General features: G+C 38.0%; 1 protein-coding gene across 3 annotated transcripts; it reads left to right on the top strand.

Annotated features, from left to right (window-relative positions):
• The first annotated feature begins 596 nt into the window (after positions 1-596).
• Positions 597-14877, top strand: LOC139456297 (zinc finger protein 569-like). 3 transcript variants are annotated; one of them, XM_071237922.1, is made up of 3 exons: positions 597-655; positions 7681-7744; positions 12377-14877. In XM_071237922.1, the coding sequence occupies exon 3, from the start codon at positions 12482-12484 to the stop codon at positions 13691-13693; it is 1212 nt and encodes a 403-aa protein (XP_071094023.1). In that variant the 5' UTR covers positions 597-655; positions 7681-7744; positions 12377-12481; the 3' UTR covers positions 13694-14877. The 3 variants fall into 3 exon arrangements, with proteins under 3 accessions (XP_071094023.1, XP_071094022.1, XP_071094024.1); XM_071237921.1 differs by lacking the exon at positions 12377-14877 and having other exon boundaries at positions 7681-10101; XM_071237923.1 differs by lacking the exon at positions 7681-7744 and having other exon boundaries at positions 611-655.
• The last annotated feature ends 489 nt before the right edge of the window (positions 14878-15366 follow it).

The following is a 15366-nucleotide window of genomic DNA, read 5'->3' as shown; positions in this document are numbered from 1 at the left end:
CCATGTCAAAATAAAAAATAAAAAAAGTCGCAAAACAATCATAGACCTTTGGACTCGTCTATGATTTTTTTCGACTTTTTTATTTTTATTGTTACATGGTCCGGTGGTGTGATGATGAAATGGTGACCATATTGGTCTTGAACCTAAACCCATCCCCAAGAAACAAGGACAATGTATTTTTGAATCCATGGTTCGGTTACTGTGTTAGATCAGAACGTCTTTCTCCATGGCCTTTTTATTCTAACCCAGGTTAAGCGTATATTAATTTGCCAAATGTGGTTGTTGCCGTTTTGGCATTGTACCACAATGTTATTTCGATAGTGTTAGGCAAATATGCCACTTTCAACTCTTGCCTTGTCAAAACAGCCCGAATATTTTAATCTGAACTTACAGGTTTAGTCAAAGTAAATTGTGTATCTGTTACGATCGGTTTAATGCTTCTAAAGAAATGTGGCAAATTGTTTTTATTACCACATATTTCTCTTCATAGAATTAACGAATTCATTGGCCGTTTTAGCGAAAGTTATCATGACCGGTTGAACGATATTTCTCCCAGCCATTTTGGCGCTTGGCTAGTTTGGACCGAAACCTGCAATGTAAAGCATTCAGCGGCAGACTGATGAGGTCACTGGTGATGTATTGTCTTCTGTGAAATGTAAGTATGCTTAGCAATCTTCGCTGTTAATTAATTTCAAATGTAGTCATATTGTCACATCTATTATTTTCAGAAGCATGAAATAATGTGCCGAGATCGCGGACTGGCCGATTGTGTGTGTCCAGGTATTCTTTTCAATATTCTGATATGGCCTGCTGGGCGACTTCGGGCGTCAACTGTGGTCACTGTAGCCGATCGCAGGTCATGGGAGCTCGACTACAGTGACATCATATCCTGACTACCAGTCGAAACCCGTACATTCGGTTGGCGTCTCTTGGGGTGTTTTAATGTATGGGACTTGAAGGACTAGGATTTTTAGCTCATCCTGAAATGGTCTCGTAAGCACCAACTGAACTTATCAGTCTTTGTCCGTCATTGGTCGGTCACCATTGCAGTGGCTCCCTTGTGTTTCTCCCAAATCACTGAACAGATCGATAAAATATTCCCACAAGACGTTCCATGTGTCCCTCGCTATAATAAAATATGTGTATACATAAAATAATGTGCAGAGTAACAACAATTTTATTTTCTCATTTGAAGCCATTATCTGGTATATTTTGGTTATTGCAGCTGATGTTTAGAAAAATGCATTTTTTATTTTTACCTCAGCAGAAATATAACAATTGTTTTAACCATTCCTTACATTAGGACACCAACATTGGTTCCTGTAACAAATGCATAGTCTGTCGAACAGTCCATAAACCATATTATTTTCCCTTTCGCAATGAAGCAAATCAAGATTTTCTCGAGGTTATGTATCTACCATATCACCTTATTCCATCAACATTATTGAGTATATATTTTCAGAGTCTTAGTGATAGTCTAGAGTATTGGTACAGACTGGATTCTTTACTGGTAGCTGGGTTATTTGCAAGGGATTTATCAAGAATTCCAAACAAGGTGTCCCTGGCAGACCAATTGAGAATGTATATTCATTTTGTTCAGGTTTTTAAGGTATTTTTGCTTCATGTAGTGTTAGACAAAGCATATGGAATATTGCTATTTATTTGTCCGTTTACCAATGAAGCCATACCATTTGTTATAACTATATTGACATCAATCATTGTCTATTCTGGAGTATTTAATTGCAATTCCTGCTGACTTGGGGCTGAATATCGGCCTCTGAGCAGGTTCAGAGTAATCTGCCCTGATATCTGATTGTGATGTTCACATGATGTTAAACAAGAGACAAACATCAAACGTGTTCAGCATCGCAGCTACAGTGTTAATGAAAACTGTCGGAAATAATTGTCAAGACTTTGTTTTAGTTTGCTGTGAAATGTACAGACAGTGCATATACAATATGGTACATTTCGTTTTATCTCTTTAGTCACATCAGTTGAACATTGTCTATCATTGTATGAAAAACTCTAAAACATTTTGTGAGGAATAAATATGAAAGGTTTATTGTAATACTGACATTTTTCAACAGAGGATCACTTTATAACCTTGATGAGGACATGCCAGACTCCATGATACACCATACACAGTATTTACAATAACAGCGTTAGTAATTGTCACTAGTCCTATAGTCCTTGCCAAACTGCCGAAAAAAAGGTGTCATAAGGACCAGTAGAAATTTGCCATTTTTAAGGGTTTTGCTATATGTTATCATTATAAGGACAAGTAGACAAAAACAGTTAGCTTCTATCACTGAATAAGACACACTCTGCTCGAATAAGTCTCTATAGCTGTGCTTCCCAACTTCCAAACCAAACTGCAAGAAGCATTATAAGTGCCGTGTACATAGCCTAATTTTACATGATAGTTCTCACCTCATGTGACTGCAAAATGGCTTTTAGCCTTTTAGATATGCTTTCAGACTTGAATGTTCAGTGAATCTGAATTTACATTGGATCTCATAACCCTCGTCAATAGTAGCTTGTCTGAAGCTGACTTGCTGCTCGTTACCTCGCAGTTACTAATGTCGCTATTTGATAATAGTCCATTTGTATGCACAGATCGTGCTGAATGCATACAGACACTTAAATACAAACTGAATCTTCTGTTTTCGACATAAAGTCTACCGTTAAACATGATAACCTCTAATAGTGCAATCGATACTATTTATCCATGTCACATGATTTTGTCAGAGATCAAAATGTGGAACTTGTGTGTTTGCTCCTATGGGTGTCAATTTAAAGATGCATCACAACATGCTCAAGGGGCAGAGAGATGGCTCTATGACCATGATGACCTTTCTTTCAAGTCAAACATTGTAAAATGTTATAAGCTTGCAATCAACACAGCTGCAGGAAGTAAATTCAATATTGACATAGAGACAGGAAAAGCAGTGTGACAGGATGCACTCCAAACTAAGAGGTTACAAAACTTCAAAGCCAGTTTTGATGATTTTTTTCATTCAACTTGGAAAAAGAAATTCAGTTTCCCAAGATCAACTCATGTTGGGAAGATTAAGGAACTCTTTGAATAATGGAATGCTGTCTTTTCAAGATAAATTATTCCATTGCAACTGCTGCAGAAGTACCCATTAAAGTGCCAACGTGTATGTGGATGATGCGCCTATATGGATGGACTTGTCCGGAAATTATACTTTTGAAGCGACTTCAACTGAATGCCAAATTTCAATGAACAGGTCTGGTCAAGAAAAGTAATGAGTTTAGTTTGCTATAGGCGATGGCTGACTGTATGAAGTTTTCACCATTCATTTTGCTGAGAGGTGTCAGACAACCCACCAAGAACATACCCAAAGGCGTGTCACTCTTTTTTTCTGCTCACTGTCTGCCAGCAATCAAGAAAACCTTTTCATAATCTGTTTACAACTCAGATTTAGTCGATACCAGGAAAATGTACAAATTCTTACCACCATATTTAAAATGTCATTTTGACATTTGATAGTAACTTTCTCATGATTATGTGGTGTACATGGTATACAGTAAAATGAAAAACTTCATTTGGTTTGCTACATTTGTTGGATATCCCAAGTTAGACAGAGTGTAACATAGTGGGATGGTATTCAAGTATTTCCAATGTTCATGACAGAAAATGTCAGTATTTTCATGATCATGTTCATTAGGAAGAAGCAGTACAAAACATCAAAGATGAACAATTATTCCGAACATTTATATGAAAAGTACACCAGATGAATTATATGAATGTAATGCAAACATCTCACATGGCAATAATTGTGCTTCTTACAAGATTTTGAACAGTCTTTATGGTAATCATGGTCTTAGTTATGCAATGTTAATGCACAGATAGCAGTTTCTGTAAAGTATCAACTACCCGTGAAGATCCGGGGTAGAATAGGTCATCAGCAACCCATGCTTGCCGTAAAAGGAAGGCGACTATGCTTGTCGTAAGAGGCAACTAACGGGATCTGGTGGTCAGGCTTGCTGACTTGGTTGATGCATGTCATCGATCCCAATTGTGTGGATCAATATCATGTTGTCAATTACTGGATTGTCTGGTCCAGACTCGATTATTTACAGACCGTCGTCATATAGCTAGAATATTGCTGAGCGTGGCGTTAAACAACAAACAAAACAAAAGTATGAACTATACATATTACTTTTAAGTAAGTCATGTTAACTGTTATGCTCAAACTTCTCTATACTATACCAGTCATCATGCAAATCTGTTTGACTATTTTTTTCTATTCTGAATTTCCTTGACCAGTTGACTGTTGACAGTCTTGACCTGGGCTTTCCATCTATGGTGTTCTTATGAAACATCTACATAACTGTGAAAGAAAGGTGATATCTTAGGTTCTTGATATCACATCTTTATAATAGAAACACAAAGCCAAGCACAGCATTAGAAACTATCAGTTTTGTCCAGTAGTCCTTATAATGATAACATATAGCAAAAACCTCAAAAAGAGCAAATTTCTACTCGTCCTAATCATGCCTTAACTATTGGGCAGTTTGACAAGGACTACAGGACTAGTGCCAATTTCTACCTCTGAAAGCAAAGACAAGTAAATCTGTTACAATAAATGACACTAATTCTGGTCAAAAGAAAAATGAGAAGAGTGAGAATAAAGACCAGCCTTATGTGTGTAATGTTTGTGGGCAGGTTGAATGTAACCTGCAGTCAGTTATACGTGTGTCATGAATGTAACCTGCAGTCAGTTACACATGTGTCATGAATGTAACCTGCAGTCAGTTACACGTGTGTCATGAATGTAACCTGCAGTCAGTTACACTTGTGTCATGAATGTAACCTGCAGTCAGTTACACATGTGTCATGAATGTAACCTGCAGTCAGTTACACGTGTGTCATGAATGTAACCTGCAGTCAGTTACACGTGTGTCATGAATGTAACCTGCAGTCAGTTACACATGTTTCATGAATGTAACCTGCAGTCAGTTACACGTGTGTCATGAATGTAACCTGCAGTCAGTTACACGTGTGTCATGAATGTAACCTGCAGTCAGTTACACGTGTGTCATGAATGTAACCTGCAGTCAGTTACACGTGTCATGAATGTAACCTGCAGTCAGTTACACGTGTGTCATGAATGTAACCTGCAGTCAGTTACACTTGTGTCATGAATGTAACCTGCAGTCAGTTACACTTGTGTCATGAATGTAACCTGCAGTCAGTTACACGTGTGTCATGAATGTAACCTGCAGTCAGTTACACGTGTGTCATGATGAGGCCAAACGCAAGGAGAGTAGCGAGTGTGAGAAATCATTTCCGCTTTTAGGTAAGCAGAAAACCCATGTGAGTTCTCAAGGTGATGTGAAGCCATATGAGTGTGGTGAATATGAGGAAGCATTTACTGTAATAAGTGAATTGCAAACACACGAGTTGTAATGGTGACATCAAATCAATGCATGTAGGGAGTGTGAGGAAGTATTTCCACTACCATGTGACCTGCAGGATCACATGAGTTGTCATAAGCCAAGCCATTTGTGTGTGGTTTGTGATGTAAAACATTTGAAGAAACAGCCTACCTTAAGAGACACATGAAGTGTCACAGTGGAGTCAAGCCATACAAGTGTGGTGTGTGCAGCAAAACATTTACACAGTCACATGACCTGCAGAAGCACATGTTTCACAGTCCAGCATTATGCATGCATTGAATGTGGGAAAGCATTTACAGCATCAAGTCTCCTGCACATACATTTGAAGGTTCACAGTGGTGATAATCCCTAAGAGCATGATGAGTGTACTGAATGTGGGAAAGCATTTTCATGATCAGCTACCTGCAAGTACACATGAGGAGTCACAGTGATGTCGAGTCTTATGAGTGTAATGAATGTGGGAATACATTCACACAGTCAAGTCATCTGCAGATACACAAGAGATGTCACAGTGATGTCAAGCCGTGCCAATGTGATGTGTGTGAGAAAGCATTCACAACATCAAGTCAACTTCATGCACACATAATTTGTACTGGTTGTGGAAAAGACTTCAAACATCTTCGTGACATGTAGAAACATATGCAAGCTTATTGTGAGGTCCTTATTGACAAGACACAAATCTAAGTTCCTTGCATCTTGACGGAATGACCTTTCTATGGGTTATCATGTTTTACGAGACGAGAAAACAGACAGGACTTTAAAATACAACTTTGTGAATGTTTGTGCTCATTTGAATCAAGGAAGTGTGAACATGGTGAAATTCAATGTAAAGAAAAGGCTGGCATGCAGTACCATAGAAATACATACCTAACACAATGTTCTGAAATCAGTTTCCGAAACAAAGTTACCCACTTTAAAGCTCACATCTGTCTTATGTCTGTTTTGTATGGTATCTTTACCCTTGTAGACTTCATCATTGTTCATGTTTATTGGAGGGTATATTTACCCTTATTAGCTGCCCTGTGAAGATCTGGGGTAACATAGGTCTACAGCAACCCATGCTTGCTGTAAGAAGCGACTATGCTTGTCGTAAGAGGTGACTAACAGGATCGGGTGGTCAGGCTTGCTGACTAGGTTAATGCATGTCATCATATCTCAATTGTGTGGATCGATGCTCATGATGTCAATCACTGGATTGTCTGGTCCAGACTTGATTATTTACATACTGCCGTCATATAACTGGAATATTGCTGAGTGTGGCGATAAGCAACAAACAAATAAACATTAGCTGCACAGTAAAACATCTTACCCCATGTACACTGCATCATGTATGGAACTGTATGTGGCCAATAAACTTTCATGAAATTTGTGATTGTATTTGTTTGTAGGTGTATGTGCCAATAGTCAACTTGCCCCTGAAAAATCATTCAGCTTATCCCTAAACAGAAAACATCTGCAATAAAACTACATGGCAATTTTATGTGCGCATCATACAATTTACATGTGGTTTCTGGTGTACATCACACAAAATACATGACACAATACATCACTGATACCTAAGTGTTTGCTGCCATTGAATAAGAATATGCTTTGATTATCCTGTCCTCTCAATCCGACCACATTACAAAGCCACACTTTCAAATCTTTGCATGCTATAGTGAGTTGGGTTTAACTTCGCTTTTAACAGTATTACAGTTATATTGCGGAGTTTCAGCTTAATGTGGGAGGAAAGCTCGAAGTGATGCAGGTGTCAAACGTTTCGGTGAAACCCATAAGCATAGGTATGGTGCCGACAAACCTGGAAATATAATCGGGGCGAATAGGGATTCAACCCCACAATCATAGGTTTCTGGCATGCCCAAGGGACGTAACTCTGCACAGCGAATTGCGGCGCCTGCATGCTATAGAATATTTGGCTCACTTTGAATGTACCTGGGAGTGCCAAGTGACTATTATTTTTGTACATGGTGCTGTAGTACTAGTACATTTGTTTGCAGATTTCAAAATATTATTGGCACCTCAAGATTGGAATATAAAGCAGACACCTCTCCATGTTAATAATTCCGTTTCTTGCATGATTTCAGGCTAAGCTCAGACTGTTATTATATGCTATAGTTATGAAATTATAGTTAATAGCCACAGATGTCCGTTGCCATAAAATAAGATCTTGTTCATGCTGGTTTAAACATAATGTTCAAACTGCCCTATACTGTTACACAATTAACTATATTTGATTTTGATTTTCCTTTACAGTTTTGACTTGGGGTTTTCCATCTGTAGTGTTCTTATGAAACATCAACAGAACTGTGAAAGAAAGGTAACGACTCTTCTAGGTTTCTGATATCATCACATTCATCTTTATTATGGAAACACAAAGCCAAACACAGACAAATAAATCTGTCACAATAAATGACACAGAAAGTCAGAAAGCAGTCATAGAAACGAGTGGTGACAAGAAAGATGTGAAGAGTGACAATGGAGACCAATCCAATGCGTGTAATGTTTGTGGGCAGGTAGAATGTAACTTGTTGTTACACATGATGTGTTACAAGGGTGTAAAGCCATTTAAGTGTACTGAGTGTGACGAAGCATTTTCACTATCAGGTGACCTGCGGGAACATATGAGATGTCATGATGAAGCCAAATCTGACAAGAGTAGCGAGTGTGAGGAAGCATTTCCGCTATCAGGAAGCATAGAGACCCATGCGAGTTCTCATGATGACGTCAAGCCATATGAGTGTGGAGAGTGTGACGGAGCATTTTCTGAACGGAGTGAGCTGCAGACACACATGAGTTGTCATGGTGATGTCAAGCCGTATGAGTGTAGGGAGTGTCAGGCAGTATTTCCACTCCCATGTGACCTGCGGGATCACATGAGATGTCACGGAGAAGCCAAGCCGTATGAGTGTGGTTTGTGTAGTAAAACATTTGCAGAATCAGCCTACTTGAAAAGGCATATGAAGTGTCACACTGGAATCAAGCCATACGAGTGTGGTGTGTGCAGCAAAACATTTACCCAATCAAATAACCTGCAGAGGCACATGTTGTTTCATAGTGGAGTCAAGCCTTATGTATGCATAGAATGTGGGAAAGCATTTGCAACATCAAGTAACCTGCAGATACATTTGAAGGTTCACAGTGGAGACAAGCCCTTTGAGTGTACAGAGTGTGGGAAAGCATTTTCACGATCAGTCTACCTGCAAGTACATATGAGATATCACAGTGGTGTGAAACCCTATGAGTGTAATGAATGTGGGAAAACATTTGCACAAGCAAGTCATTTGCAGGTACACAAGAGATGTCACAGTGGTGTCAAGCCGTATAAGTGTGATGTGTGTGAGAAAGCATTTGTAACCTCAAGCCACCTGCAAAGACACATGAGGAGTCACACTGGAGTCAAACCTTATGAATGTACTGTTTGTGAAAAGAGATTTACAACATCAAGTCACCTTCATGCACACATGAGTTGTCACACTAGAGCCAAGCCCCATCAGTGTACTGGTTGTGGAAAAAACTTTAAACGTCTAGGTGACATGCAGAAACATATGCGAATTTATTGTGAGGTCCTTGTTGGCAAGACAGAAGTTTTAATTCCATAAATCTTGACAAGTTGACCTCTCCATAGTTTCTGTTTTATAAGATGCAACTCTACACTAGACTTTGAATGCAACCATGTAACCATGGTAACGTTTGTGTCAGTTTATCATGTTTATAGCTAGTGAGTGTGAACAGTGACACATTGATGATAAAGATGTAGCTGCCTTTCTGCCAACACCTTAAAATATATACAATTTTCTTAATCATACAAATCATTGAAATAGGTTTACTGTCTGAAAGATGCCCACCTTTATCATGTTAAAGTTGACATTTGTCACATATCTGTTTCATTAGGCCTCGTCCATGCTTTCCACATATACACTTTATGTCTTTCATCACAAATTTGAGGACATACTTCGCTGCTCTGAAAAAACACTTACCTCATGTATACTTATGAGGCAAATAAGATTTCATGAATATTGTGTTGGTGTATGTTCGTGTTATTAGTGTGTGTCTTTCCTTGTGTCTGCTACCTGTCAGTGTGCTTCTAATACCATTTGTCTCTAGTACCAAATGTTTCTGTGTGTTTTTGGGTGAGCAGTTGGCTTGCCTTTGCATGTGTTTGTGATAGGTGCCACTCATGGGGCAGGATACATCATAATTTGATGGTGGTTCCAAAAAACATGCCTATGATATTGTCAGAATTGTACAACATAAACAATGGCGATATCTTATGAATATGGGAAGGGTTTTGATGCTGTTATTTATGCTCTTTTCCAACAGTGCCCATAAATATCACATGCTCAATGTAGGGCTGACTTGATAGTACAGTCTTCATTTTCATTCACTTTCAAATGGATTCTGCAGTAATAATGCATGGTAATACTACTTAAGAACATGAAGAAGACATCTTTCATCTGATTTATGTCAGTATTGTATGGCTGAGCTGGGCATTTGTTTGGCATTTGGCATCATGTTTATAAGATCCCTATCCTTCTCTGATATTATGATAACTAACAATGTTGAAGTCATTGAAACTGGTGAAGTTTGGTTTTTAACATGTTAATGAATTCCTTGTACATATTGAGTGAGAAGAGTGAAGATCTGGGGTTAGAACTGGTCTTCAGCAACCCATGTTTGTCGTAAGAGACGACTAACCATTTGCTAACGGGATTGGGTGGTCAGACTCGCTGACTTGGTTGATACACGTCATTGTATCCCAGCTGTGTAGATCGATGCTCATGATGTCAATCGCTGTATTGTCTAGGCCAGACTGAACTATCTCCAGTCACTGTGATCATGATCATATAGCCGGAATACTGCTGAGTGCAGCATAAACAAACTTATTGAAGGAAACATTTATGAGCATGATGAATATCTGTAGTGAACCCCTTAATATAATGAAATTTAAATGTTTGACTAATGTGGAAATACTTGTGAACGTTGATTTACTCATTTGTTAGAAAATGTCACTTTTGATTGATATTTGTAGTTATTTTATTTCAAGAGAAATGATTGAATCTCTTTGACCATGTTGACTTCCTTTTGAATAAATCACATTTTACATGTTTTAGATGTATTATTTTGATCACATGTTTATACACCCTGTACGTGTTGTATGTTATCATGATTAATAAATAGTACTTTCAAAGTATCATGATTATGAAATATGTTTGTTGTTATTTTCATATTTAACATGTATAACTATTTTTTAATTATCCATATTATTATTGAATTGAGACATTTTCTAAATCATGATAATTGATCATGTAAACATGGTAAATCCTGCAGATAAGATACATTACATGACCTTTTGACCAGGGTCCTGTTCCACAAAGCGATCTTAGCACTTAGTAAATCATATCTCCCATACTATGTCACAGACTTATGACAATCTAAACGCCAAAATCACTTTGTGGAGTAGGACCCTGGTGCTTTCTTCAAGACAAGTCCCAAGTTTAGAATTTACCATGATGACTTGTCTTGTTTCCAATGTGAAAAAGGGAGTGAGTGAATGTACCTCAATGCCACAGAGAGCAATTCTCCAGCTATATCATGGCGGACTGTAAATAATCTAGTGTGGGCCAGACAAACCAGTGGTCAATATTGTGAGTAACATTCCATGCCAATGGGTTACAATGACATGCTATCAATAAGTCTTGAATCCTTAGTAACTCACTGTTAATGGTGCATTTATTTGAATTATTTTGTTACTGAAAAATAAAAAGTACTTTCAATCCATTTATAAGAGGGAAATATATAATATAAGATGTCAAGGCCAGTGAAATATCAGTCTCGATTATCTGCCCAAACTGGCTGTTTAACTTGGGTTTTTGTATTTTTATGCCTGTGATCATAAATGACAGGAAATTTTGAAGATCTTCAGAGAAATTGTTATTGAATTGTAACTGTGAGCTTTATTCAAGGACAAGGACACAATGAATAGTAAGAAATTAAGAACCATTAGCATCATTAGTCGGGAAACAGGGCTTTATGGTCGACATTGGTGGGAATTCAAACTCTTATTTCTTTTGCATATTGAAATAATAGAAATATCACTGTTATCAAGCTGAAGCAGTATCTCCCATAACCTGATTAACCAAATGTGGTGCTACAGTACATGCAGAATACATGAGAATATTTAGTGTAAACATGGTAAAGTTGCACATGTATATATGACAACACCAGAGATTGGTCATTCTCGAATACCTGCCAAAACAGATTCTGCTTGGTAAATGGTAAAACGGCTGTGAAAATTATGTGAATGGATCACTGATAATCAGCAATGACACCAGGTGTTTGCTATGACAAAATCTGTATCTATAGGATAGATTTGACTATACAAGATGTACTCAATGCTGCGTTGTGATATAAAATTGCAATCATGTGGCAATGGTTATAACAGAAAATGATACTTTTCATTGGAAGAGGAAACAAAATGAGCTGTTATCAGATGATCCTAAACATTTCTTAACTGGAAAGGGGGTGGTCGGGTAGTCTAGTGGTTAAAGCGTTCGCTCGTCACGCCGAAGACCCGGGTTCGATTCCCGACATGGGTGCAATGTGTGAAGCCCATTTCTGGTATCCCCCGTTGTGATATTGCTGGAATATTGCTAAATATTCTAAAACCATACTCACTCACTCTTAACTGGAAAGAACAATAGCAATGATAATGATTGGAACCTAAAGCAAACGCCTATACATGATCATAATAATTCACCTTTTTAATGCTTAGTTTCAGGCTAAGCTGAGATTAATTTGATATTTTATCATTATACTGAAAGGCACCATTGCCAGTGACCATAAAGTATAGTTTTGTTCATTTAGTAGATTTAATCCAATAATATTCAGGATACCCAAAAGCAGTAACTGTTACATATTTCACTAATCTGATTCTGATTTTCCTTTACAGTCTTTACCTGAGGTTTTCATCTATGGTGTTCTTGTGAAACATCTACAGAACTGTGAAAGAAGGGTGATATCTCCTCTAATTTTCTGATATCATCACACCTTTATAATGGAAACACAAAGCGAAACACAGACAAGTAAATCTGACACAATAAATAACACTGAAAGTGGTCACAAGGACGATGCAAAGAGTGAAGATGAAGATCGGCCTTATGTGTGTAATGTCTGTGGGCAGGTAGAATGTAACCTGCAGTTACACATGATGTGTTACAAGGGTGTAAAGCCTTTCAAGTGTACTGAGTGTGACGAAGCATTTTCACTATCAGGTGACCTGCAGGAACACATCATGACACATGATGTGGCCAAACCCGTCGAGAGCAGCATGTGTGAGGAAGGATTTTCACTCTCAGGAAGCATGGAGACCCATGTGAGTTCTCATGATGACGTCAAGCCATTTGAGTGTGGAGAGTGTGACGGAGCATTTTCTGAAAGGAGTGAGCTGCAGACACACATGAGTTGTCATGGTGATGTCAAGCCGTATGAGTGTAGGGAGTGTCAGGAAGTATTTCCACTCCCATGTGACCTGCGGGATCACATGAGATGTCACGGAGAAGCCAAGCCATATGAGTGTGGTTTGTGTAGTAAAACATTTGCAGAATCAGCCTACTTGAAAAGGCATATGAAGTGTCACACTGGAATCAAGCCATATGAGTGTGGTTTGTGCAGCAAAAAATTTACCCAATCAAATAACCTGCAGAGGCACATGTTGTTTCACAGTGGAGTCAAGCCTTACGCATGCATAGAATGTGGGAAAGCATTTGCAACATCAAATAACCTGCAGGTGCATTTGAAGGTCCACAGTGGAGACAAGCCCTTTGAGTGTACAGAGTGTGGGAAAGCATTTTCACGATCACCTTACTTGAAAGTACACATGAGGTGTCACAGTGGTGACAAGCCTTATGAATGTAATGAATGTGGGAAAACATTCGCTCAAGCAAGTCATCTTCAGTCCCACCAGAGATGTCACACTGGTGTCAAGCCGTACCAATGTGATGTGTGTGAGAAAGCATTTGCCACATCAAGCCACCTGCAAAGACACATGAGGAGTCACACTGGAGTCAAACCTTATGAATGTACTGTATGTGGAAAAGCATTTACAACATCAAGTCAACTTCATGCACACATGAGTTGTCACACTAGAGCCAAGCCCCATCACTGTACTGGTTGTGGGAAAAACTTTAAACGTCTAGGTGACATGCAGAAACATATGCGTATTTATTGTGAGGTCCTTGTCGGCAAGACAGAAGTCCTAATTCCTTGAATGTTAAGAAATTTACCTTTCTGTGGTTTATCATGTTTTTTAAGATGCAACAACTTTGAAATGCAACTTTGTGAACGATTGAGCATGTTTGAAACGTGAGTGTGATCATTCGATGATGATAATGAAAAGTTGAAATGTGAATCTGGTATACAGTCAATACCTTGAACATATATTCCAAGTTCTTTTAGTATTATCATGATTATCATGATTATACGACACATTCTAAAAGGTTTACTGACACAAAGATTCTCACCTTAAGTTTACAGCTGTTATGATATGCCGCTATGTTTAACCTTGTTCTCTGTGTCCATGTCAACATTGTTCATGTTGTCACAAATTTGAGGACATTATTTAGCCATGTTAGTTTCCTTGTAAAACCTCTGACCTCGTGTACTTCCAAGCATGTAGCAAATAAATGTTCCTGAATATTGTGAATGATTATTGTGTTTGTGACTCTGTCAGTGTAGGTGTTTGATATTAGCCTGTCCGTCCTTGTGTTTGTAACTTTGCAGTGCGCTTATACTTTTCAAATACAGTGCAGATCAACATCATCTGGTTTAGACAGAGCTGGATCAACAAAATGAGGTTTTCGCTTTGATTCAGTTTGAAACATTCAAAACGGATGCAACAGAAGTTATCATGGTTATGAATACATTGTTATATTATTTATAAAAATATTGCCATCATGCTAATGAATTTTGATCTAATTAACCTATTGAAGTGTTCGGCATATTGCTTGACATTTTTAGTGGATGTTCATAAGATCCTTATGCTTATATTAGGGCTGGGACGAGTCCAAATTTACTACCCGGGTACCCAACCCCCTATTACCCGACCCTACCCGGGTACCCACTTAGGTCTTAAGAGTTGAGAACACAATGTCTAATTGGGAATAGTTTAACTGTAGCCCTGGTAAAAACTGTTTAGATACATGTATGAAGCCAGAGACCATATAATAGATATATGGTCTCTTATGAAACGATCAAATCATACGTACACTGAAGTTGACTGAAGCTTTATCTTTACTCAAACATATACAAGTCAAAAGGAATGTGTGCATCATTATAAAGAAATGGGAACATTAGCAACTTGTAGTGTAACCACTGAGCAATAGTGAGTTTTTGTCATCAAACAATATGTCACGTGACTAACCACAGGTCCAGGTAGTACTGTGGGTACCTGGGTCCTACTCAGGATCCCACCGACCCGAGTTACCCATCCCAGCCCTAGCTTATATGTCGTTATCATGATACTAACACTGAAGAAGAGATTTATTTGACATTTGATGTGGTTCAAACAAGATGACGTGTTAAAAAAATCTTGGTATATATTGAAAGTAACATTTATGATGAATATGATTTATGATGATGATAATCATGATGCTGTGTGCAGCTTAGAGTTTAATATGATGAAATTTATATCTTCGATTTGCAGGAAACTGCTGTTGTTAAGTTTATTTTCGTGATTTATATAAACTGTTGTTAATTAAAACATTTCACCATCATTTGACTTTTCCTATTTCTTGCAACTTGTAATGTGTGAATCTCTTTGACACCCTTTTGAATAAGAAACATTGTAAGTATATGCTTATACACCTTGTATATTATGATTAATAAATACTTCTTTCAGTTATACAGTATCTTGGGTTTTTTTTACTTCCTAATTATTTACGG

The sequence above is a fragment of the Haliotis cracherodii genome, unplaced genomic scaffold, assembly GCF_022045235.1.
Source record: "Haliotis cracherodii isolate W230 unplaced genomic scaffold, xgHalCrac1.p SCAF_11, whole genome shotgun sequence".
Lineage (NCBI taxonomy): Eukaryota > Metazoa > Mollusca > Gastropoda > Lepetellida > Haliotidae > Haliotis > Haliotis cracherodii.
This window is presented reverse-complemented; position numbering and strand designations above follow the sequence as displayed.

Coding starts and splice junctions, on each gene's coding strand:
- LOC139456297 (XM_071237921.1), top strand. CDS start 7,791: ATGGAAACACAAAGCCAAACACAGACAAATAAATCTGTCACAATAAAT.